General features: G+C 37.1%; 1 protein-coding gene across 6 annotated transcripts in view; it reads left to right on the forward strand.

Annotated features, from left to right (window-relative positions):
- The window catches only part of HTT (huntingtin), an 87,333-nt gene that overhangs the window by 40,944 nt on the left and 21,893 nt on the right, over positions 1 to 24,496 (forward strand). For 5 of the 6 annotated variants that reach the window (XR_008577107.1, XM_054825465.1, XM_054825467.1 and 2 more), the window contains 19 exons: positions 90 to 313; positions 895 to 973; positions 1,108 to 1,269; positions 2,189 to 2,244; positions 3,024 to 3,172; positions 3,823 to 3,959; positions 6,539 to 6,655; positions 8,474 to 8,596; positions 9,206 to 9,444; positions 10,744 to 10,886; positions 14,571 to 14,778; positions 16,176 to 16,317; positions 17,579 to 17,758; positions 19,216 to 19,392; positions 19,648 to 19,724; positions 20,952 to 21,090; positions 22,774 to 22,938; positions 23,713 to 23,926; positions 24,125 to 24,270. Coding sequence is in view for 5 of the 6 variants with exons in the window: in XM_054825465.1 (XP_054681440.1) it covers positions 90 to 313; positions 895 to 973; positions 1,108 to 1,269; positions 2,189 to 2,244; positions 3,024 to 3,172; positions 3,823 to 3,959; positions 6,539 to 6,655; positions 8,474 to 8,596; positions 9,206 to 9,444; positions 10,744 to 10,886; positions 14,571 to 14,778; positions 16,176 to 16,317; positions 17,579 to 17,758; positions 19,216 to 19,392; positions 19,648 to 19,724; positions 20,952 to 21,090; positions 22,774 to 22,938; positions 23,713 to 23,926; positions 24,125 to 24,270 (2,877 nt within the window). In the remaining variant the exon portion in view is untranslated. The remainder of the gene's footprint in view (positions 1 to 89; positions 314 to 894; positions 974 to 1,107; positions 1,270 to 2,188; positions 2,245 to 3,023; positions 3,173 to 3,822; positions 3,960 to 6,538; positions 6,656 to 8,473; positions 8,597 to 9,205; positions 9,445 to 10,743; positions 10,887 to 14,570; positions 14,779 to 16,175; positions 16,318 to 17,578; positions 17,759 to 19,215; positions 19,393 to 19,647; positions 19,725 to 20,951; positions 21,091 to 22,773; positions 22,939 to 23,712; positions 23,927 to 24,124; positions 24,271 to 24,496) is intronic. The other variant, XM_054825466.1, reaches the window with a different exon arrangement.

Here is a 24,496-nt window from a genome sequence, read left to right on the forward strand (position 1 = left end):
CTCTTAAGCCCTTTGGGAGGATGAGGAGTCAAGGGGGCTTTTTTCCCCCTGAAATGTTAACTTTTTTTCCTTCCAATTTTCTTCTCTAGCTATTGAAAACGTTGTTTGGGACAAATCTGGCTTCTCAGTACGATGGCTTGTCTTCAAACCCCAACAAAGCTCAAGGCAAAGCTCAACGCTTGGGTTCTTCCAATTTGAGACCTGGTCTCTATCATTATTGCTTCATGGCACCATACACACATTTTACACAGGCCCTTGCTGATGCGAGTCTAAGGAACATGGTTCAGGCTGAGCAGGAACACGATACTTCAGGGTAACTTTCTTCCCTTATGATATAATGTTAACTTGAACTAGAATATCTTTTTATTGTTTTTCATAAATGCAAGTATCACAAGGGAGCTAAGTAACTTGAAATTACAGTATTGTGTATTATTTCTTGTAGACTTAAGCAGAGTAATTTGTCTTGGAGCGAGATCCTGAATGCAACACTGTGTTGATTATCACTAATGTGTTTTCCAAATCAAAGCTAAATCGTTAAAATGGATATCACTTAAGTTTATTTTAAAAGCATAATAGTTTTAAATGCTTGTATTCAAAACTATTTCATTAATTTGCTAATTATAGTGAATAGTCAGTAGTCTTAAAGGAAAGGCAGAGGGATGACTAAGCAAAGACCAGAAATTCTTTTTCTGCTAGAGGTTTGTTGTGCACAAATTTGTGTGATATGATCAAAGTGTGCTGTAGGTTGTCTCTGTTGCTCTTTTATTTTACTTGACTTGAAGCAGTGAAGTAGAGAAAGAAAAGTTGGCATTGGTAAAACAATATGCGTCTAAGGAGAGTGTGTTTGTCCCTCTTTTTTTTAATGTGTATGGGGTTTTTTTGGTTTTATCACAGGTGGTTTGATGTGCTGCAAAAAGTTTCTACACAACTGAAAACTGGCATTACCAGTGCAGCAAAACATCGTGCTGACAAGGTACTTGTATCTGTGTACTCCTGAAAGATCTGTACCTTAGACTTAAAACTTTTTTCCTTCTTTTAAAATGTAATTTAGTTTTGAATCAGAGACCTGTTCAGATATTAGATTACTTTAAAATCTCTCTATTACAGAATGCTATTCACAATCACATTCGTTTATTTGAACCCCTTGTCATAAAAGCATTGAAACAATATACCACAACAACATCGGTACAGCTGCAGAGACAAGTTCTAGACTTGCTTGCTCAACTGGTTCAGCTACGAGTTAACTACTGTCTTCTGGATTCGGATCAGGTTGGTATCTCGTCATGATACGTGGATATTAACAGCAGGCTTAATATTTACAGCAAAAATACTTGCAACAATCCATCCATTGTACTATAGGTGAAAACAAAGACTTAAAGGAGGGTGAGACTCAACCCTCTCCTCCAACCACAAAGAGCTTCAGATTTCTGGTCTTCTGTTATGTATAAATTACTGTCTGAGCTCTGCAACAACTATTTAAGAACTGTTCATCAGATTGACTTTAGGCAGAAGATGATGTGGACAGTACAATCACTGTTGTTAAATTAAACTTCATTTACAAATAAAATATCTCTCTATACTGAGAGTATGGATTTCCACATGACTGATAGTGGTGAGCATCATGGTTGACAACCATTATTTGATTTTAATGACTGGGAAAGCTAGTGGCATAATACAGTAGTCTGTGTAGTTGTCCGTATAAGCAGTAAATTTGTAACATAAAATTGAAATGTTTTATTCACTACAATATTTTTAGGTTTATAAATTAGTATGAGTTGCAGTACGTAACTTTTCTGTAAGTTTCTACACAGATAAATCTTTCCAATGCACGAATACTTTGGATTTTATCTTGATTTAGAGTTAGATTTTTGGTTGATTCTTAACTTGACTGTAATGCCTCAAATAGTGTGTCACATGAGTGAGAAAGTTAAAAATACATAGAGTATCGGTAAAATGTGGCATAAGTTCATGCAAACTTTAATAAACTCTGTCATCAACAAGATTCTCAATATCTTCTGTAACTGTAGAGGGAACACTTCATTACATATTAAGAATGAACTGTAAGTGTAAATGATTCTCAGTATTTGTCTTTCCTTTCTCCTTCCAAAACACACACTTTTATAACTATCAAAATGATTTCAAATGGGAATTAATGTCTCTGTATCTGTACACTTTATTCTTTCTTCAGGTGTTTATTGGATTTGTGCTAAAGCAGTTTGAATACATTGAAGTAGGACAGTTCAGGTATGAAATTGGCAAAGATCTTTTGAACAGTGTGGGTTTACAACTGTCTTATTCTTAAGCACGTGGTGATTAGTTTTGCTGGTTATTTCTGCCTTATGAAAAAAGGGAGAGTTATATTCTGGGCAATATGCTTGCTTGTTTTCTGGCTCCAGTGGTAGCCCTTTCAGATGATTTAGGCTCCATGTGGCTGAAGAAATTGGGAAGTAGTATGGAAAAAAACCCAACCTGAAGCTATGTTGTGCTGTTTCTGCATTTGGTATTGTAAAACCATTCCTTTGGACCTCCTCCCTAAAGCTATGCTTCAGGACTCAGCACTTGGTAGGATTCAGTTGCTGAAGGGAGAGCAACTTCTTCCTGTTGTGGACTCAGTGTGAATCTGTGTGTGTTTTGATCACCTGCTCCATTTTGTAAAGTACCTAATAGGTCATAAGCAGTGCAGTGGAATTTTTATTGTCATCTATTTCTGTTTTTTCTCACACTTGAGTTTGTATGAAGAGATAAGTGGGGTTTTTGCTCTGTGGGTCTCCTACAGAAATACTCCACTGTATGTCATGTGCCTTAGGTAGTATGTTGGTAATATTAGTAACTGCGATAGTCAAAGCTTGAAAGAAATCCCCTGGGGAAAAAAAACATAGTGAAGCACAGGGCATGAAACTTCTAGAAATATTGTATGAAAGTAGTGTGACACATTATAAAAAAAATCTTACTGTAAAAAGATTCAATTTTACTGAACAGAGTTGTGCAAGTCAAACGTGACACTCTTAATTTTTTGTTTTCAGGGAGTCTGAAGCAATTATTCCTAATATCTTTTTTTTCCTGGTGTTGCTGTCTTATGAGCGGTATCATTCCAAACAGATAATCGGAATTCCTAAGATCATTCAGCTGTGTGATGGTATCATGGCCAGTGGGAGGAAAGCTGTTACACATGGTAATTAAAAAAAAGCGGGGGGGGGGGGAAGACATCAACACTTAATATTAGTAATAGTTCAGTAATAAAAACACTATTGAATGCTAAGCTATAGAAAACTGTAATCGTACTGATTTGTTCCAGAAAACACTAGCTTTTAAATTTTTAATACATGAAATAAGTCTCAATTCCTTCAGGAAGTTTATTGTACCCTACTAACACTGCTACCCCATATTTTACATTGTATATAGTAGCCACAAAGTTTTTATTTGAAACTTTATTAGGTAATAAGTTCATAACATAGCAGTACTTTAAAGGCTTTGACTTCAATTTTTAGTCCCCTTTCTTTTCTCTCCACTTTCAGCCTTTAAGTAGAAGCATCTCTCATACTTTCCAGTGATTCTACTGAGAAATATTTTATGAAAATATCCATTTTAGCTCTATGAGAGTGGGCAAATTTTCTACTAGAAGTAAAAAGGTAGACATTATTATACATGATAAGTTTGGGGTTTGGTTTTGTGGTGAGTTTTTGTTCTCTTTTTTCTCTTAGGGATGGATAAAACATTTAATAAACTGAAGCACAGTTTACTTTTAATAGCTGAACTGTTAGACAAGAAAATACTGTTCAGGAGTGACTTGTCTTATGCTAAAACCCCCAAATTTCATTTCAGCAATACCAGCTCTGCAACCCATCGTTCATGATCTCTTTGTGTTAAGAGGCACAAATAAAGCTGATGCTGGAAAAGAGTTGGAAACACAAAAGGAGGTGGTAGTGTCAATGCTGCTGAGACTTATTCAGTACCACCAGGTAAGAGGGGAGGACAAAGTGTCCCCGTTTATGGTCTGTAAAAGGGTACCATTGCTTTGCTAAAAATGCTTCAAGCAATATTAATGATTTTCTATACAAAACTTGAATAGCTGGACACTGTGTATGATCTTTCCTTAGAGAGTATGCAAAAATTTTTTGGGGTAGGGGAAAGGTTCTGCACTACAAATCAGTATTTCAAGTCAAATAACGTCTGTGGGATTTTATAGTCAAGCCTAGGTAACAAAGCACTGAAAACCTCCAGTTAAGCTCATGATCTTGATTGTGTTGCAGATTGAATAAACAGAAGGTTAGTAGAAGGAGTTGTAATAAATTAGGATTCAAGAAACTTAAAAGGATGGGGGTAAAAGTGGAAGAGAGGACAGGATTAAAAGTAGGAAACATGTTGCATAGAGGTGATTTAGGTATTGCTATACAGTAGCAATATCTTCAATAATATTTTAAATTACAGATAATTTGGATAAGGTAATGAAACTCGTAATTAAACACTTGTTAGCACTTATTACTTTGCCCCAGACCCCATGGGTCTGGAAAACATGTTTCTGCCTTGTAGGTGTATAAGAATGACTTTCTTCAATGCACTTTGTTTAAAAGGAAAACATAAAAGTAATTTTAAGAGAAGTGACATAATTAACATGGGATCTTATTGCTTATTCAGGTGCTTCACAAACTTAATGTGCTTTGCCTTTCATCATGTGAAAATGCGATTCTAGTGTATGCTAATGTAAGAAATGTATTTTCTGAGAATAGTTGGGAAAAAAGTCAGTACATCTTGTCAAAATAATTTGTTAGAACTGCATGTTCAGATTGGGGTAATTTTGTGTATCCACATTTTCTTTTGAATTTGTAGCTTTATAATCATGAAATGACTAATATAAGTATATGAAATGACACTCTGTAGATGCATGATGTGAAATAGTGAATAACTTTGTGTTACATAAAGTACTGCAATTGCCAGCAGATCTCCTTCTGACACACTTAACCTATTAAAGACCACCCATGCACTGCTCTTCCCACACCATCCCATTTGTAGTTCTTATTCTGTCCTGGTTTTTTGGTGCAGTATGGGGTTTTTCTTGGTTTTTTTTATTTTGGTAGGGGTTGGAAGGGACCTCTGGAGATCATCTAGTCTAACCCCCCTGCTAAAGCAGGATCACATAGAGCATGTTGCACAGGATCATTTCCAGGCAGGTTTTGAATATCTCTAGAGAAGGAGATTCCACAACCTCTCTGGAGAGCCTGTTCAGTGCTCTATCACCCTCAAAGTGAAGAAGTTTTTCCTCATGTTGAGATGGAACTTCCTGTGTTCCAGTTTGTGCCTGTTGCCCCTTGTTCTGTCACTGGGCACCATTGAGAAGAGTTTGGCCCCTTCTCTTGACATCTGCCCTTTAGATATTTATAGGCATTAACAAGATCCCCTCCCAGTCTTCTCTCCTCCAGACTAAACAGCCCCAGCTCTCTCAGCCTTTCCTCATACAGGAGATGCTCTAGTCCCTTAATCATCTTTGTAGGCCTCCACTGGACTCTCTCCAGTAGTTCCCTGTCTTTCTTAAACTGGGGAGCCCAGAACTGGACACAGAACTCCAGATGTGGCTTCACCAGGGCAGAGCAGAGGGGGAGGACAAACTAACCCCTGGGCAGTTCTGTTGGTCCTTGACTGTGGCTGGGGTGTTCTGCAGTGGTGTCCCAGTTATTTGAGAGACTCCAAGAACTGCAACTTTTCTGTTACACAACTGTAGCTACCATCCATGGAGCTGCACAGTTCAAGTCATTCAGCCCAGAATGGCTCCTATCGCATGAGAAATATCATCAGATGACTTCTCAAAAATCTGGGTTTTTTTGGCTGTGTTTCTGAATCTAACTACTTGAATTTCTTTTACATGTACTCTAACTGATTTTCTGAACCAAATTCTTCTGTCCTGCTTCCTAGTCCGTATATTAACGTTCCTGCTTGGTCTTTGGTCTGTTTGTCCTTCAGAGTGTGGTCTTCTATAACCCTCAAACCAATAACTTATTCAGCTACTAGAAGTGATCCTTGCTGGTTGTGTGCTCCATTATACGCTGTCCTATAAACTTTTTATAAAAGTGATATATCTCAGGTGAATGAGCTCCATAAAAATGTCTGTTCTGTTTCCTTGACCAAATTTCAACTTTATTTGAGCTAGAATAAAGAAAGAGTATATATGGGGGAAGTAGCTCTTTTCCTTCCTTCTCTTTTTGTTGAGTATGCAATGCAACATTTAGATTTACTATCCTTTTTCCAGTTGTTTGAGTAGTCTTTTGACAAATGTGCTTTAAAAAGGACAAAGAAAGCATTTTTTTCTGGTTTATAAAAATAACTGGAAGAGTCATATTAAAAAAAAAAAAGTCATACCTACAAACAAGCTTTTAACCTGAAAACGGGGTTTTAAAAACGTTGTGTGATTTGTCCTGTGGGTTTTCTTTTCTTTTTGCTTTTTGGCAGATGAATGAAATAGTAAATATTTTTTCCACTACGGTATTACTTAAATGTTTCTTGTTAGTGTGGGTGTTTACTTGCATTCTTTTGGACTTTTCCTCAGGTGCTAGAAATGTTCATCTTAGTATTGCAACAGTGTCATAAAGAAAATGAAGACAAATGGAAAAGATTGTCCCGGCAAATAGCTGACATTGTTCTCCCAATGCTTGCAAAACAACAGGTTATTACATGAATTTTTAATCTATAAACATCTAAAATAATCGTTATAATGTATGTATCAATAATGGCTTTGGGTATTTGATTTTCTTATATGAAGACAGATTTTCTTGAAAGTGTGGTTACCGTATCTGAAAAACAATTACTGCAAGGTAGACTAAGTCTTTGAAGTCAAAGGTCATATTTAAATGCATGAACTCTGCAGCATCTTTGAGGCTGTTTCCAGGGGAAGCTCATTCTATTTCTCTTACATGATTATATCATAGCACTTATTAAATGATGTGAAGATTCTCCCATGTTTATAGAATGTCTAAATTATTTTCTCGTAACTGCAGTGGGTCTAATGTCTTTTCATTCTCCTCACTAAAAAAAAGTAAGTGTCTGAAACTGCATTAATAAATCACAGAATCATGGAATAGTTGAGGTTGAAATGGACTTCTAGGTATTGTCGTCTTCTCAAAGCAGCATCTACTGGAGCAGGTTGCTTAGGACCATGTTCAGTCAAGCTTTGACAGTCTCCAAGGATGGAGCCTCCATAACCTCTCTAAGCAACCTCTTCCAGTGTCCGAGCATCCTCACAGGCAGAAAACAAACAAGTAAAATCTGTATTTAAGCGGAATTTCCTGTATTTCAACTTGTGCCTATTGCCTTTCACCCTTGTACTGGATACCACTGAGAAAATGCTGGCCTTTTCTGTGCTTCTGTCGTCTCCTCCTGGAGATATTTCTCCTCCCCTGGTCAGATATTTCTACACATTGATAAAGATCCTCCTGAGCCTTCTCCAGGCTGAACAATCTCAGCCGCTCCTTGTACACCAGATGCTGCAAGCCTGTAGCCATCCGTGTGGCTTTCTGCTGGGACTCCCTCCATTGCATGTCCCTTACTGGACTGCACCCTGGGGAAGGAGAGTTGGCCCTTTGTATCTGGGAAGAAAAGACTCCTCTTAGGAGAAAGACTTTCAGTGCTGCTCCCTAAGCAACAGAGGACTTGTCTTCGATACAGCTTTTCTGGAATTAGAAACGCTTACTTCAAGGCTAAAAAATAAACATAGTGAAATTGTGCCCTTAATGATCTTAACTCCGTGATGGCAGATCTCCACTCCCATGAGGAGATCTCATGGTTGGGGAGAGCAGGCAGTATTGTGGATTAGACAGCTGGTTTTGAGCAAAGCTAAAATGCTAGCAATTTGAAATTGCCTTTTTTTTGTATAAATCTGTGCACATGCTCAACTATCAGATTACTTAGGCAAGATAGTCATTTAGATTTTGAGTCCAGTCCTTTTGCTTTTTGCAGTTGATTGTTTTATAATTTAACTTAAAAACTGATCAGTAAGGTGTCCTATCGCTGCTGCTGCTGTGTAATACTGTTGTAGCTTTTCACTTATCTGATGATAATTTTTTACCATCAATATTTTTTTCTCCTAGTTATCTGCTTAATTTTATTCACAACCAGTGTTGCACTATAAATGTGCCTAGTAGGATGTGCAGGGAGGAGGAAAGTTTTTAGATTTTTATGACAAGTCAGTCTTTTGGTCTCATTCTCTGAATATGGCATATTTCTCCTAATAAAATATGTGGTATGTATATTGAATTTCATATGATGGATTTTTGTCCATGTTCTCAAACCTCCTGTGTAGGAAGGCCTGCAAGAAACTTAAATTTACCTTTCATAGATTTTGGTGGCTCTGAATTTTGTACTGTAAAGGACAGTTTTATTACACACAGGTTGTCACAAAAATGTTTAAAACATGAAATGGTAATTTTGTGTTGCAGTTGCCTTTAGTGGATAGTTGCAAATTAATTTTGTGTTTTTTCTTTTATAGATGCATATAGACTCCCACGATGCTCTGGGAGTACTAAACACTTTGTTTGAAATTTTAGCTCCTTCATCCCTTCGCCCTGTGGACATGCTTTTAAGGAGCATGTTTGTTACTCCTAAAACAATGGTAAGCAAGTGGGAACCTGCTAAAGCAGGTGAAGTGTTTCTAGGCAAGTAGTAAAAGTGATTGTTTCCAGGCAAGAGAGAATCTGGTCTCTTTCGGGCAGAACAAAGGAGCATGTGTTTCTCTTCCATATTTTGCAATGTGATGTTAAAGTAACTGCAGCAGATTTTAGGGAAGAATTCATCAGAACTAGTAAGATTTACCAGCAAGGAGCACTTTATACACGAACATTCTGCTTATGGATTACTTGCCTTCATTTTGTATTTTGAGGATCAGGAAGGTAGAGAAACATATTGTTATTAAATTGCATTCTAGAATTTATTATAGGAAAATCACACTTTTTTTCTTATGCAAGTATTTGTACTATTTTTATAGTTGAGATTATGTTAATTTTTTCGAAGACTTGCTTTAGAAAAGTTGAATGCATTCCTATGTTGTGTTGAATACTTTTAAAGTTAAACACTTCGATTAACTGTTGCATAAAATCATACCTATTTGAGAACAGAGCAAGCAGGAAATAACTTCTGTGTTCAGGTCTTCCAAAACACTATTCTCATGGTAACTGTCAACCTTATTCACTGTGTTAATAATCTGCTTTTTTGTGTTTGTCAGGCATCGGTGAGCACTGTCCAGCTATGGATTTCTGGAATTTTAGCTATCCTTAGAGTTCTGATTTCACAGTCAACAGAAGATATTGTTCTATCTCGTATACAAGAGCTTTCCTTCTCACCATACTTGATTTCGTGTCAAGCAATTAACAGACTGAGATGTGGAGAAGATAACATAGCTGCACCAGAGGATCACACTGAGCTTAAACAGGCTAAATATCTGCCTGAAGAGACATTTTCTAGGTATGTTGTCTTCTGAATAACTTAGAGGAAAGATTAAGATTTCTGAGAAATCACAAATGTATTATGCAATATATAGACATGTATAGAACTGTTATCTGATAGGAATAAACTCTGCTAATAAGTTGATATGGGAGGAGTGTGTATGGAGGAAGGAATAACGATATGGACAGTAGAGGGTGAGCAGATGAGCAGTTTGTAGTAGGGACTTCGAACTGTTCTGATACTTCTTCTCAAGCCAAGTGAAGGACCTGATGGAGCTGTTAAAATGAGTGAATCTTGGATGTATTAAAATTGGATCCAAAAATTTAACTGCTTAACCTTTTCCTCCCTCCCTATGTTGAATCTGAAAAATGAGTCATCCCCTCAGTAGAAGCCCAGGTTCTGTACTAGAATCTTGGCAGTAGATGGATTCAAATCTATTAAGTTAGTCCTGCTCTTTATTTCTTATTGTTAAAGAGCTAGTTTTGTCTAGTTAGCTTCCCATGCTGATGTCCTCAGGGTGTGACAAACTTCAGGCAAAAGAAGTGTGGAGAGATGGCAATGGTATTATGTTGACATAATGTTTGTCGTTAAGGCATTATGTTTTAATGTGGTGGGAAGCATTTAAAATAGCTATTTGTTTACGAAAAGAAGAACTTTTTGCTCAACTACGAAACTTCAGAGAGAAATAAAATGCTGTTCCTTATCATTCAGCTCACTGAGTGTGATGGGTAGAGGGAAGAGGGGCTTCTGGACTCCCTTAATGTGACTTTATGTCTGACAGGAGTGAGTTGAGGACAGTTATGGCCAGGAGCAAGGATGGCTTTCCTCAAATGCTCTTTTTTGGTGTTTCTTTTGATTATTTTTTTTTTTCCCCCTGGCTGGAGATTTGATATGGAACCCGTGTAGTAGAGTGTGGATAGATGAGGCTGTAAACAGCTAGTTACTGTGACTTGCTGAGTTGCACCTCCTCAGCTGAGCTGCAGTAACTGTCATGGTGTGTTTTTCGTTCATTGCAGATCACCATAAAGGCACCATAGCATTTTCAGTGTTTGCTGTGTAAGCGAGGTGGGCTGGTGTATGTATGCTATCACGACTGTAACTGATGAGTAAATAACCCAGAGCCACTATGTAATTATTGAAGTGCTTGTGATTCATCTTTCCATACCTATAGCATCATATATGTTTTAGGTCAACCTGTTCTGTAGCGTTTAATTTTATTTTTCAAACTTACTGAGTTTCACAGGCAAACCTCATCTTATTCTGCAAGATGTTGCATTGATAGTTTCTCTGTTGATTGTATACATGTTTTCTTTTAAGGTTCTTATTACAGCTGGTTGGCATTTTACTGGAAGATATTGTTACCAAACAATTGAAAGTGGACATGAATGAGCAGCAACATACTTTCTACTGCCAGGAGCTGGGCACGCTGCTTATGTGCTTAATACATATCTTCAAATCAGGTAATACTTTAAGCAATGCCTTGTGTTGTAGCATGCAGTGGCAGGGTGGCTTTTCAGTTCTGAGACAATTGTTGAATGTGGTGAACTACCGAAAAGGAATATGTAGATGCTGAAGACATTCTGTCCTACTCACTATAAGGAACCTCCCAAACTTTGTGCTTCAGGCATGCAGGGCACATTTTTCACATTTCTTCTATCTATGTGGAACAAAGTGTAACTAGTGACTTTTCATCTGTCTAAAATTTTTCCAGTCCAAAAATGCAAAGCATTCCAAATTTGTGGCTATATTTCTCATGCTTTTTCTCAAATTGGAGGTTGGTAGGAATGTCCAGGCTTAAAATACAGAGTTACAGACCACTGGTTCAGACTCAGGACAAGGTAGGTTCCTGGTCTTTGTCATAATTAGTAAAATCATACAAAAAGACACCAACCAACGAACCAAAACCAGAAGACTAGGAAAGGCAGTACTGTTCCAGCTAGCTGGTCTTCACCTCCTGTCTTCAGGTTTGGGAGTTCTGCCTTAGATGTCTTCTGCTAGATATCCAGTTACTGGGACTTCAGTAACTCCTTAGCCTGATTTCTTAGTCTTATTTTCCTAATAGTGGCACTATCTTCCCTTTCTTTTATTCTTTCTTTACTATGACTGTCCTTTTTGCCTTCTGATTTTCACCCTGAAGCTGAAATCCAACGTTGGATTACAGTAGTTGGCTGCTATTTAAAAGGTCTTGGCATAAGTCCCTGGATCTTCATAAACTTCCTTACAGATATGGGTCAAGGAACTCTGCATTCCATGGCCTCACCTGTAAAATGAGACTTACAGCACTTCACTACTTAGCAGATGCAAATAACAAAAAAAAGTGCGTACAGAATACTGTTAGACATTTAACATGATTCTGTGCTCCATTCTGTCCCAGCAGCCTCTAATCTTTTTCCTTTTTAAGTTCTGCCTAGAAAGTTCAGTTATAAAGCCCTTTCTTCAGGGGAAAAAAAAGTAGTTCTGTTACTGTCATTGCTACCAGCTGCTTCTCACAAACATAAGTATCGTAGGTGTAGACTTAAAATAAGTGACTAAAGTGCTGATGGAAGTGTTCTGGGTCTTCAGCTGGTTCTCTATCAAAGCGCAAAGCTTCTGCATTGTCTTGATTTAACTTTCAGTAGCTTTACTCCTCCTAGACTTCAGTGACAGTAAGCCTCAGCCGGCAGCTAAGCACCACACAGAAAAGTGAATGGGAAACCAATTGAATTATGTTGTGAGAGTTTGTGCAGCCATGGTGGATGATGATTTGTCTTTTGACTTGTCAGAAGAGCGCTTTGTTTTAAGAAACTGAGCCCTCCAAACCTAGGTTCTTGCCACAAAGACCCCGGGATTGTGAGTGAAGAGGCACAAAATATGGTGATGGTTACCAGAACCTTCCTTGATCTTTGTTTTAAGCCTGCTGTAGGGCACAGGACTCTGATGTAGTGAGTGATAGTTCTCTTTTCCCATGTGTCTGTTTACAATAATAACTGAAGTGTGTACACTGTTAATTGCTGTCATGGAGAAACATTTGAAATGAATATTACAATAACTAACTTATGCCAAGGTGATTTTGAGTAAGTGTTTAAACGGTGTCAAGCTATGACCAATGAAATCAGAAAATCAAGCTGGTGATTGAAATCCGGGAAGTGGGTTCTTCCACAGTGAGAGCTGAGAATAAGTGAAAGGGAAGACTCAGCTAGTTCTGCTACTGTGACTGGCTTCCAAGCTGCACTGTGAGTCTTGCCAGGAACTACATAGAGATTTTCACGTAAAATTAAATATATCAGATAGGCAGAGCACTGGGATATGTGTGCAGTTTTGGGTGCCACAGTACGAAAAGGACATAAAACTATTGGAGAGTGTCCAAAAGAGGGCAACAAAGATGGTGAGGGGTCTAGAGGGGAAGACATATGAGGAGAGGCTGAAGTCTCTTGGTTTGTTCAGCCTAGACAAGAGGAGACTGAGGGGAAACCTCAGTGCAGCCTACAGCTTCCTCACGAGGGGGAGCGAAGGGGCAGGCGCTGATCTCCTCCCTCTGGTGACCAGTGATAGAACCCGAGGGAACAGAATGAGGCTGTGACGGGGGAGGTTTAGGATGGATATCAGGAAAAGGTTCTTCGCTGAGAGGGTGGTCAGGCACTGGAACAGGCTCCCCAGGGAAGTGGTCACAGCACCGAGCTTGACTGAGTTCAAGAAGCGTCTGGATAACGCCCTCAGTCACATGCTCTGATTCGGCTGGTCCTGTGTGGAGCCAGGAGTTGGACTCGATGATCCTTATGGGTCCCTTCCAACTCAGCATATTCTATGATTCTATGCGTATTGCATGATGTCTAGAAATTATTTAATCTAAGACTACAAATTAACTCTAAGTACTAACAGTAATGTGGTTGCTGATATGGTGTAACAGTAGAAGGAAAGTTGTTTAGACGTTTGGGCTGTGTTTTCATGTCGTAGCATTTTCTTTCAGATTTAGGCTTAGGGTTAACTAAGTGCCTGGTTTTGTAATACTTTTGTTCAGTTACAACCTCTATAATTTTTTTCTCTTTAAGTTATATTCCCCTATAGCGACTTGTGTCTGGGAACATAGACTAAGATCTTCTGTCATTTTTAACCACTATTCCACTTGGATGTTTTGTCTTCTCACCCATTATAGTTTTTTTCCAAAATGTGAGCATTGCTGACTCCTATGTGTTCAACTGTACGAAGCTACCAGATTAGAAACGAACATTTTCAGTATGCTACTTTGAAGTTAGTAGGAATAAAAGGCATAGACAAAGTAAAAGATTAGCACGTAGTGGCTTTCATGACTGTGGAAAGTCAGTAGATGGTGCAATTACTGCAAATGCAGGAAGCTGGAATGGGTATAGCACTGGTTTGCAATGCAAGCAAGCAACAGATCTACTTCATTATTCTGATCAGCTTTTGGTTTCTAATTGGTTCTGAAGAAACCCTTTTTTTCCCCGATCTCATAAAATTCAAAGTCCTGTATCTTTAGACAACGTTGTCAGTTGTCCTTGTTTTCCTTCCCTTTGTTTTGGCATATGAATAGCAAATCAGCAAGTCAGAAAGCAAAATTCCGCTTTCGTGCTGAGTGTTCAGTATGCACGGTAATGACTTTTCTCCACTTAAAACCATTTACTTTTTGCACTTTAGAAATTGGATGGAAGGGTATCAGTTTTGTTTCAACTAAATGTATTTAGGAAGCCCTTATCTGAAGTAGGAGACTTGTAATTGATCTTCCTTAGCATGTAGAATAGTACTTATGGCATGGTTCTTAATTAAAACTTCTGTCTTACTCTGTAAACAAAACAAACTCCCCAAATCCTGGTCTATAATTAACAATTTAAATTTGGTAAGGTTTTCATGTATCAGATAAACTTTTTGATGCATGATAGAGAAAAAGTTAGGTTTTATTACAATTCTAGTCTGATCTAAAGCATTATTTATTGAGTCTGGGAGCTGGTCATTACTGGTTTACACACTGCCCTTTGGCAAACTCCGTGTTTTGCCTTACATTTGTAAAACCACTTAGGATATATCTTTCTTCCAGGAATGGTAGTGGCTTATGAAACAAGATTTGTAATCTCACGGTGCCCTGGATAACTTTAAAACCTCAGAATTCAGACTAGAACATAGTTACTCTAACATGATTTTATTATTTTCAGGAATGTTTAGAAGAATCACAGCTGCTGCCACCAGACTTTTTACAGGAGATGGATCTGATGGTAGTTTCTATACTCTTGAAAGTTTGAGTGATCTTGTTCAGTCTATGATTCCCACGCATCCTTCTTTAGTTCTCCTCTGGTGTCAAATCCTGCTTCTTGTCAATTATACCAACTACAACTGGTGGTCAGAAGTGCATCAAACCCCGAAGTAAGATTTGTTTTGGATCCTTAGTATTAGCAGTGTGTCTCCATAGTTGTATTTGCTAAAATTATATTTTAAAAATCTAGCTTTTTATCTGCTAAGCCTGTCAGTCTGTTGAATAGTACTGTTTGGATTCTGAAATAGGTAGCTAGTTCTGCATTTACTTTACGTGTATACCTATTGTCTGTTCTGGTATCAGTATGTAATTCAAACTAAGGAACAGTGTCCTGTGCTCAGTTGTTCTTCAAAAGAACTGCCAGGTAATCTTTCCACTTTTAAGCCAAAAAAGCTTCATCTCTGTACTACATTTAATTAAAATTATGGAAATACTGAAAATTTTGTTATAGTTATTTCAGATTTCATGTTCCTAGGGAGGCTTCGTATTTCACCTTCTAGCAAATAACCAGCCATGCAGATGATATACACTGTTGTGTTTATGAAAATACAAAATCTGATCAGTATAACTGTAATTAGAGTTGTTTCTGTTCTGTCCTCAGTGTGACTGTTACTAAATGCTATCAAAACATAGTATCAGTACCATGCTGATTCATTAGCATCAAGCACCATAGTAACCTCACTTAACATTAGTTTTCTGAAATGAGTGTTCTCTTGGTCTGAAGTTAGTTCATCCCACCTGTCAGGCATCGGGGTGATTGATCCTCTGGGGGTAAGGAAGATAAATCCCCTATGTCGGTCGATGTCCCTCTGTCTTAACTGTGGAGGGAGATTAACAGCTGACTTGAGACATGCCTGATGCCTTTGCAGTGAATGTTATGGAAGAATAATCTTGCTCTGCAACATGAGTGGATCAATACTTGCTCACATGTGAGATTCTTGCCTCAGTTCAACTTCATGATGTGAAAAAATATTTTTCTAATTTGAGGAAACATAAAATTACCAGGCTTATGGGGAAAGTAAGGCAACTAGAATAGCTAAGGTGATGCCTGCTATTTATTGCCCGTTATCTTTTTTGATTTACCAATATTACCTCTGTTTTGTTTTTTTTTCTGGGTAGGGCATCACTTTCAATCTGACCCTAGACTAAGAGCTCAAAAACACTGGTTTGGCTTGAGAAAAAAATACAGAATTAGGTTCTGTTATCCTACCAGACATGCAATAGCTCGTGTTTTTCTTTTAAATAATCTATTTAGTTCTTCAGACTGTCCAAGGAAGTAATAAGCATGGAACAAAAAAGTGATACTACAATTGTTAGAAAGTCGAGAGCTGATGGAAAGCTGTCTACTTCAAAGCAGTATAATGTTTGAATGAAGTTTCTAGGAAAAGAAATACTATGTAAGGACATTGGTAGGATATTCCAAGCGATTTGATCATTAATGTTTCAGCAGCCATCGTAATGAAATATAATAATAAAATAGTAACAAAATATAATGTGCTTCTTGCAGGCGACACAGTCTTTCTACAACTAAATTGCTTAGCCCTCAGATATCTGGAGACAGCGATGAATCAAATTCAGAATCTAAACGTGGCATGTGCAATCGAGAGATAGTGAGAAGAGGAGCGCTCATTCTTTTTTGTGACTATGTTGTAAGTTTTGAATTATGAATTTTATAACTAGAGTTTTGAGTTACTTTGTTATGCTTGACAGTCTTTTATAACTGATGTGCATTAACTGAATCTGTTCACAAGTGAAAAAGAAGACTTGTGAAACTAGTAATTTTATTTTTCAAGTGGTGCTTCTGTAAGCTTAGGTACATCCTCATTTGGCTTTTTTTTCTTTCTGTTCTGAACTGAGAATTCTCTTGACTTGTCAAGGATACCTGGTGCGTAATAGAATTATCTGCTGGGTATCACATCCCTTACTTGTGAGATGCTAGGAGCACACTAAGCAGTGTTAGGCTTCCCGACATCAGTAGCAGTGCACAGTGTCTATAGATGACAAATTTCTGTCTTTATACCTTAAGAGGAGTGTTTTTAAATTAACATTTAACTTCCATTTTGGCTCTCTAATGAGAGCAGTTCCTGTGGCTTTGGCCTCTTGCTGCCTCAATATTAGGATTTTAGTTCATTGGGAACTTTTAAAGTGAATCTTCCCATGATATCTAGTATTGCACTTTGGTTTGCATTGCAGAGCAGTTTTGAGGTAAGCAAACTGCATTCCTTTCAGATTCAACTAAACCAAAAGCTATGTTTTAAGAAGCACTTCAAGTACTAATGGATGTTCAGTCACCAGAGTCAGATTAGAGGTAGTCCAAGGTAAAACCTTCCATAAACCTCTTTACTGGGGAGCGTCAGCCTCTCAGCATCACCTGGCTAGCTCTACAGATCTTTTCATCTTGCATTGCACTGCTTGCTGATATACACATAGCCTCCATAGGTTTAAAACTAGTTATTGACAGATCTCTCTGGGTTTGTTTTCCAGAAATTATTCATCTTGTGTTTAAGGCCAGTAGTAATAAGAAATCTTTAAAAAGAAGCCTAAATGAAAACCACATTTTACAAGACAACTGTGCATGTGCATGTTTAAAGTAGCATTTCATTCAAAGCAGCATCTTTTGAATCGACCTTCTCAATTTACTTATTTCTAACATGGATTTTTAGTGTTTTAAAAAAATAATTTACAAATTCATTATAAATCTCTTAATTTGCAACAAGATCAAAAGTATTTGGGAAATTTATCATATATAAATAATGATGGTGATATTAAAATAGAGACACTTTATGCATAATTTTAAAATAGCTACCAGAATTATATATGAAAAACTTCATGTTGTGTCAGAAAGTTTTTAGTAATTAAACACTTAATATGGGTATTACTGGAATCAGATTTTATTTTTTTCCCCTTTAGTGTCAAAACCTACATGATTCGGAACACTTGACCTGGCTTATTGTGAATCATGTTCAAGACTTGATTAATCTGTCTCATGAGCCTCCAGTACAAGACTTCATTAGTGCTGTCCACAGGAATTCAGCAGCCAGTGGTCTCTTCATCCAGGCCATTCAATCACGGTGTGAGAATCTTGCAGCTGTAAGTTAACTTTTCACTTTTTTTTTTTAAAGAGTAAAGTCACTTATATTTCAGCACAAGTTTAATTGATAAGTTTGCAAATTCTGATGTTTCTGGGTCACTTATCAACTTTTAGCTTTATTTTTAAAGTCACTTCTTTAAAAATGTGAACAATGAACCTTATATTAGCAACTTCAGTATCAGATGTGTTCTGATCCATCAAATCTATGAATTCAAGTAGAGTTGGTTAAGCTGCTTTTCTTCCTTCCTTTCCCTGCATAATAAATATCTGAAGGGTAAATTAAAGCTGTAAATTTCACCTTTGATTTCAGTAGCTTGGTAGCATAAATAACAGAACTACTTAACTACAGTAGCAGGAATAGGAACTAGTCCATCTTCATAGGCCCTAACAACATGAAAATGATTTGCCAGCTCATGCCTTCCCCATTGATCTGCCCCACAAGTTGTAGCCTCTTGGCGAGGGAAATACTGCTTCAGAAATTCCGCATATGATTTCTGTTGATTTCCGCCCCCTTCCCCTCCCCCCCATTAAAAGGAGTGGATGATGTTTTATAGGGATGTAATGTTGTATACATCCTCTTAATCTTGGGAACTCACTAGATGGGAAATGTAATTTCCTGGGCTTCCTCTAGTGCTAATGAGGGGAAATGCTACTGCACCCTGAGTAGCCTGGTAAGGTTTCCTGTCTCTTCCGATTGTCTCTCTGCAAATCTAGTGCAACTGCAGTAGTGCTTTAACACTTTAAAGTTAGGTGAGGTGAATGTAGGCTTTAGTGTTTGAGAATCGGTAGAATGAACTGAACTAAACGTGTTTGAATGGAAGATGTGGTCATTCCATGAAATGTTTGGTGATTATTAGAAAAGTCAGTAAAATTAAAATAGCTGATATTTATAGTCTGCTCTAAAACAAGATTGGTTCCACAACTAAAACTAGTTTGTGTTTCTCCTTTTAGATTATTGGTGCTGAATTGGTACTCATATTTAAAAAAAAAATTAAAAAAAAATTAAAAAAAAAATATTATTTGCACCCCCTTTTAATCCTGAGTAGCCATCGCTGTTTCTTTGATTAAACGTGCTCAAAAAAATCTCTAATGCTTATCTGGATTTCTGTACTGTCTTGACGACTATGCTCATGTTCTTCCAGCAAGAGTTCAAGCTTCTTACTGTTTTCAAAGCTTTCTACAAGTCCACTTAAGTCTCTGTAGCTTTTTTCCCAAAAGTTTTGCTCCCTAGTTTTTGCTTACTCTTTGTAAAAGTAAGCTTTTACAGTTAAACATCAAACAACTTAATGTTCATATTAATTAAATAAGCCAGTAACTCAAACCTATTTGTATATAGATGATTATATTGATCAGCTAGTTCTAAATGCTTTTCCCTCTAGCTTTAAGATCTTTGTATTCTCACTGATTGCTTTTTTTGGGGGTCTGTTTTTCTCTTTTGTTTCGTTTCAACATCTAGCCCACAACTCTGAAGAAGACTTTACAGTGCTTAGAGGGAATACATCTCAGCCAGTCTGGGGCTGTTTTAACATTATATGTTGATAAGCTTCTGTGTACTCCGTTCCGTGTGCTTGCTCGCATGGTTGACACGCTGGCTTGCCGTCGGGTAGAAATGCTTTTGGCTGCAACTTTGCAGGTAAAGATAAATATATTCATTTGTAAATAAGATTGGGCAGTGCTAGCAATATAATCAAGTGTAGTGATTTTAAGTGCATCAAAATATGATGTTTAAGTGATTTCATTGGAAAGAAATTTTTTTTACTTTAATATATAGATACATGAATGTTTACATTTCACGTTATCTGCCTATTATTTTCCTAATCTGTTCAGAGTACCTATGGGTATTTTACTTATTTTTATCCTATAAAATTCTTGTGACTCATTCCTATAGAACAGCATTACTCAGTTACCAGTTGAAGAACTGGATAGAATTCAGGAATATCTTCAAAACAGTGGATTAGCAACAAGGTAAGTAATATCAATATGTCTTAAAATGCCAAACAAAGTAATGTTCTGGTACTAATTGTGTTAACTCTTTTCCTACGTTTGGTTTTTTTCTTAAGATAGTGGGTTGTTTTTGGAGGCAAAACAGGAGTAAAGCCTCTCTTATGAGATGCAGGCATATTCTGGCACAAGGACGGTTGCGTTAGCTGAGCTGAATTTGCAATATACTTAAGAATTAACGCAAGCTAAAGGGTCGAAGGCATCAAATTCTGTCTCCCACATCTCATTCAGTATTTAAATTTTGAGAGACTGCAACTGCAAATAGTGTCCTTGACCAAAAACTGCATTACTGGAGACAACTTTATTTTCCTCAAACTTTTGCAGAATTTTGTAAGTCCAAGCTGGATGGGCTCATTTTTTGGGTGGCTTTATTTTTTCCCCAGACAACTGTGTTAAAAGTTTTAACTGTTTAGTCTCCCAGCTGTTTAAAAGTAAACCGCTGTTATAAAAAGGAGCAACTTATTCAGTTTTTGAAAAAGCTTTATTTAATGTTGGAAGGAGCCTAATTTACTCCTCTTGGTGTCATTACTCTTCGAGATTAATATCAAGCAGAGGGAAAGAATCTAACGCCCAAGACTGCAGTGAATTGATAGTAATGTGCCTTCATAGGTAATGTTATATTTGAATTTTTAAAAAAAACTCCAAAATCTCCAAATGACTTCATACAAGTTCTTGATAGCAGTAATGGAATAAAAAAATCCCCAATCAAACAAAAAACCCTGAAATCCCTGACACTGACATAAATCCACAAACTGGAATTCTTAATATATTTACCAAGAAAAAAAAAGAAAAGTTCTGTTTCAGTGGATTCTTGTTTGGTATCTGTTAGAATGTATTTGTCTGCAATCACATGATCTGTACACAAACTTTGATCTTTCTTACTCATTAAAAAGATTTACTGCATAAAGAAAACTGAACAGCTTGCATTTTATGCTTAAACATATACCGATTTTAAATCTAAATTAAATTTAAATCTTTGTTGATGGTGCTGAGTTGATTTGTTTTGGCTACCGATAGCTGGTGAAATTTGCAGTTTTGCATCTCATGACTGCATATATCCAACAAAGAACTTAAGACCCTACTGCTCTTCTCTCACAGGATTAGAATTGGCTCTGGATGTCTTTCTATTTTTAAATGATTTAAAAAAACTGAGTAAGTTAGCTCTCTATTGATGTGTTGTTCTATTTTCAGGCACCAAAGACTTTACTCGCTCTTGGATAGGTTTCGTCTTATGGTAGCACCAGACACGACTAGTCCTTCACCTCTGGTTACCTCACACCCACTAGATGGAGAAGATGAACCAGCTTTAGAGAATGTAATTCTAGACAAAGTAAGATTATGTTTAGAAAAAGTCACTAAAAGTGCCTTGGCTGTAAACAAGCTTTTGCTCATTACAAAATATTTAGATACAGCTTTTTTTTACAATGCAGTTAAAGTTCTCAGAATTGTCAATGAATCTCAAATATCAGTGAATGATTTCATATATGTTGGCTGACTATTGAACTTAGGATGAATAATTAGCACATGCATAGATGTTTTATGTTGACAGTGCTGTGAAAAACTATCAAGTTTTGTTTCTTTGCATAACTGAAACTGAAAGATTTATATAAGGTTCAGTAGAGACAGATATATATATTCTTACTTGCTTTCTTGATGTGTTTAGTGCAGTGATCAGTTCATTTGCTGAAAACTGTTGATTGTCTCTTGGAAATTAAGCATTACTACTTGGTTTCCACTTCTCAGCTTTAAATTACTTTCAGACAACAATCATGACTACTTAACGGTTTCTGTCTTTCACGTACTTAGATGTGTGTATTTCAAAGCGGGGTGGGAGGCTAAGAGCAAGTCTTTGGGGGTCTGTGTCTTCCTAGTTTGTCCCATGGCACAGATAATTTCTCCTTTTCATTCCTTTGTGTCCTACAGTGATACACAATAATAGGAAACGTATGTAACTGAGATAGCAAAAATTATTTGATAAGCTCACAGTTAGGAGGAGACTGATAAGCAGTTGAGGAGCGCCTTGACTTAGGAGAGAGATTGAGAGCTACTTAGACAGCAGGAAGAAACACTGTTTGTGCCCAGAAACCCTTTACCCATAGTTTTCTGTCTTCAAATTAACCAAAAAAACTCCTTCCTCTGTAACTGTAAATCCTGCACAAAGGAAGTAGTTTTTGTATGCTTCCTCCACAACCCCTACATAGTTCATAGAATATCTCCGGTTGGAAGGGACCCATAAAGATCATCCAGTCCAACTGCCTGGTTCTCACAGGGCTGCCTAAAACTAAATTGTATGACTAAGAGACTTGTCCAGATGCTCCTTGAACTCTGACAGGCTTAGTTTCTTTGTAATTAATATCAGCAAATTCTAATTAAAATCAGCAACTGGAGTCCACAGTCCAGTTATGAGAAAGAAAACAGAGAAAAGGGGTAAGTGAGCCTCTCTATATTCCTTAGTTTAGTTATGTCATTCACTAATTATTGTAGGCTCATCACTGATAATTTAAGGAGTAAATTTGCAGTGGTGTGTGATGGCCTTCATTTATTTCAGTGAGTGTTAAAAGTAATCCTCATCTGCTGGTTTATTTGAATCTGAAGACTTTTCCTTGGTGTTAGTATTGGGGTTTTTGCTATTACTGTTATGTTTGTGCGACTAGTCAGTATTCCAGGGTTGTTTTTTCTAGATATTCTCCTCAGCTTTAGGATCCTAATACCTACATTTATGCTGTATTTTAAGCTTCTTTTTCCTCGTTTCCTGTCCAGACTTGGAAATAGACAACTTGCCAGTGAAGATCTATTGGTCTAGTTTAAGATGGTCCATTCGTCAGTTGTCTGTTTTGTCCTGCTTTTTTCTTTGAGTTGTTTTTGACATTAATGTGGCCTAGTGATCTCTTAAATGGACCACAGTTCAATGCCAATGAGCCATTCTCCCCCTGCTCCCATGAACCGTATTATTTTCTGAAAACAAGTATGTAATAGAGTGTGTTGTTTTTTTTGTTTTTTTTAATTATTAAAGGATTGGTATGTGTCACTAGTGAGATCGCAGTGTTGCATCAAGTCTGACTCAGCGCTGCTAGAAGGTGCGGAGTTGGTGAATAGGATTCCTCAGCCTGACCTGAACTCCTTCATGACCAGCAAGGTAACTTCATTGTCAGATGGAACAGAGTCAGCTGAAGAGGATGTAATTATTTCTTGTGTTCTTATTGGTAATATTAATAGATTAGATTCTTAAATGTAAACACTTCAAATTTATATAATGCTGGTAGTTCCCTTCTTGAATTTCACTTCATTTTGGAAACTAAATGTTTCATTTCTGTGTCTAGCAATGCTGCTAATAATAGCTTTCCAGTAGTACAGGTTGGGTGTATAGAGGAAGTGAAGGTTATTGCAATTACAAAAATCCAGTTTTACCGTTTTACGTGATCTTCTTGTTTTACCATACAGTCTCTTACAAGGCCAGATGTTTCCGTAACCTTTTAAATATCTGTGCTAGATGACTTGCAATATGCCACCAACAGGCCACAGATAGTAAATCTGGTATTAAGGACAACTTATATCAATTGCTTTGTTTTCTAAGAACACATTTTGTTCAATTTCTCTACATTATGTTTGCCGCTGGTATGTGGAAATAATAGTGGGAAATTGTTTTTTAAAAAGATTTTTGACCGACTTGTTTGAAAGCATATTACTTGAAGATTCCTTGCATATAGGTCATCCTTAAGCTTTTTTCACGTATTATTCTGAAAATTTGGAATAAGCATATTGATTTTTTTTCTTTCCCCTACAGTAGTGTTTGGAATTTAAAGGTGGAACAAATATGGGCTTAATTATAGTATTTTTACACCACAGTAGAGCAGAGGTCGTAATAACAAATTAGTTAATTAACTAATCCGCCACCATATTAGCTTGTCTTTAAAAGCAATTTCTTTACTTTTTATTTACTACTTGATTTCAGGAATTCAACCTAAGCTTGTTAGCACCTTGTTTAAGCCTTGGCATGAATGAAATCTCAAGAGACCAGAAGAGTAGCTTCTTTGAAACAACTCGGAGGGTAACTCTGGATCATGTGTCTGCCACTGTACAAAACCTTCCTGCCAACCACCAGGTTTTTCAACCACTATTGCCAACTGAGCCATCAGCCTACTGGAAAAAAATAAGCGATATCTTTGGTAATAGAAATAATGGTCTTTTTAAGTATATTCTCTCCTCTGCAAAGGCAATTTACAGATGTCTTGTGAATATGTGAACTTACTATTTAAAAAAATCAAGATACTTGGTGTAAAAGTGCTTATGAAATAATTCTGAAAAACGTTTATTGAGGGGGAAACAATTCAAACTGTTAGATTTCATCCAGTCTTATTTTATAGGAGATGAGGTGATGTATCAGTCTATGATGACGCTTTGTCGTGCACTGGCTCAGTATTTGTTGTTACTCTCAAAACTACCAGCTGGTCTCCGTGTTCCTCCTGACAAAGAGGATGATATCCTGAAATTTGTAGTTATGTCAGTAGAGGTAAGAAACTACAGCATAATTAAAGATGTGATGAAATGTTGGGAGAGGAAATAACTTTGGCTTAAACTGATCACCATTGAGTAACTTTTGATCTGGGCAATTTTCTGAACTGTAGAAATTTCTTCAGTGGTTATGTGATATGTGCTAGTAAATCAGATGGGCTTATGGGACAAGGGCAGCTTTTTACAAGGAGGGGTTGATTGAATGATGGAATGATCTTGGCATT

Source organism: Grus americana, chromosome 4, assembly GCF_028858705.1.
Source record: "Grus americana isolate bGruAme1 chromosome 4, bGruAme1.mat, whole genome shotgun sequence".
NCBI lineage: Eukaryota > Metazoa > Chordata > Aves > Gruiformes > Gruidae > Grus > Grus americana.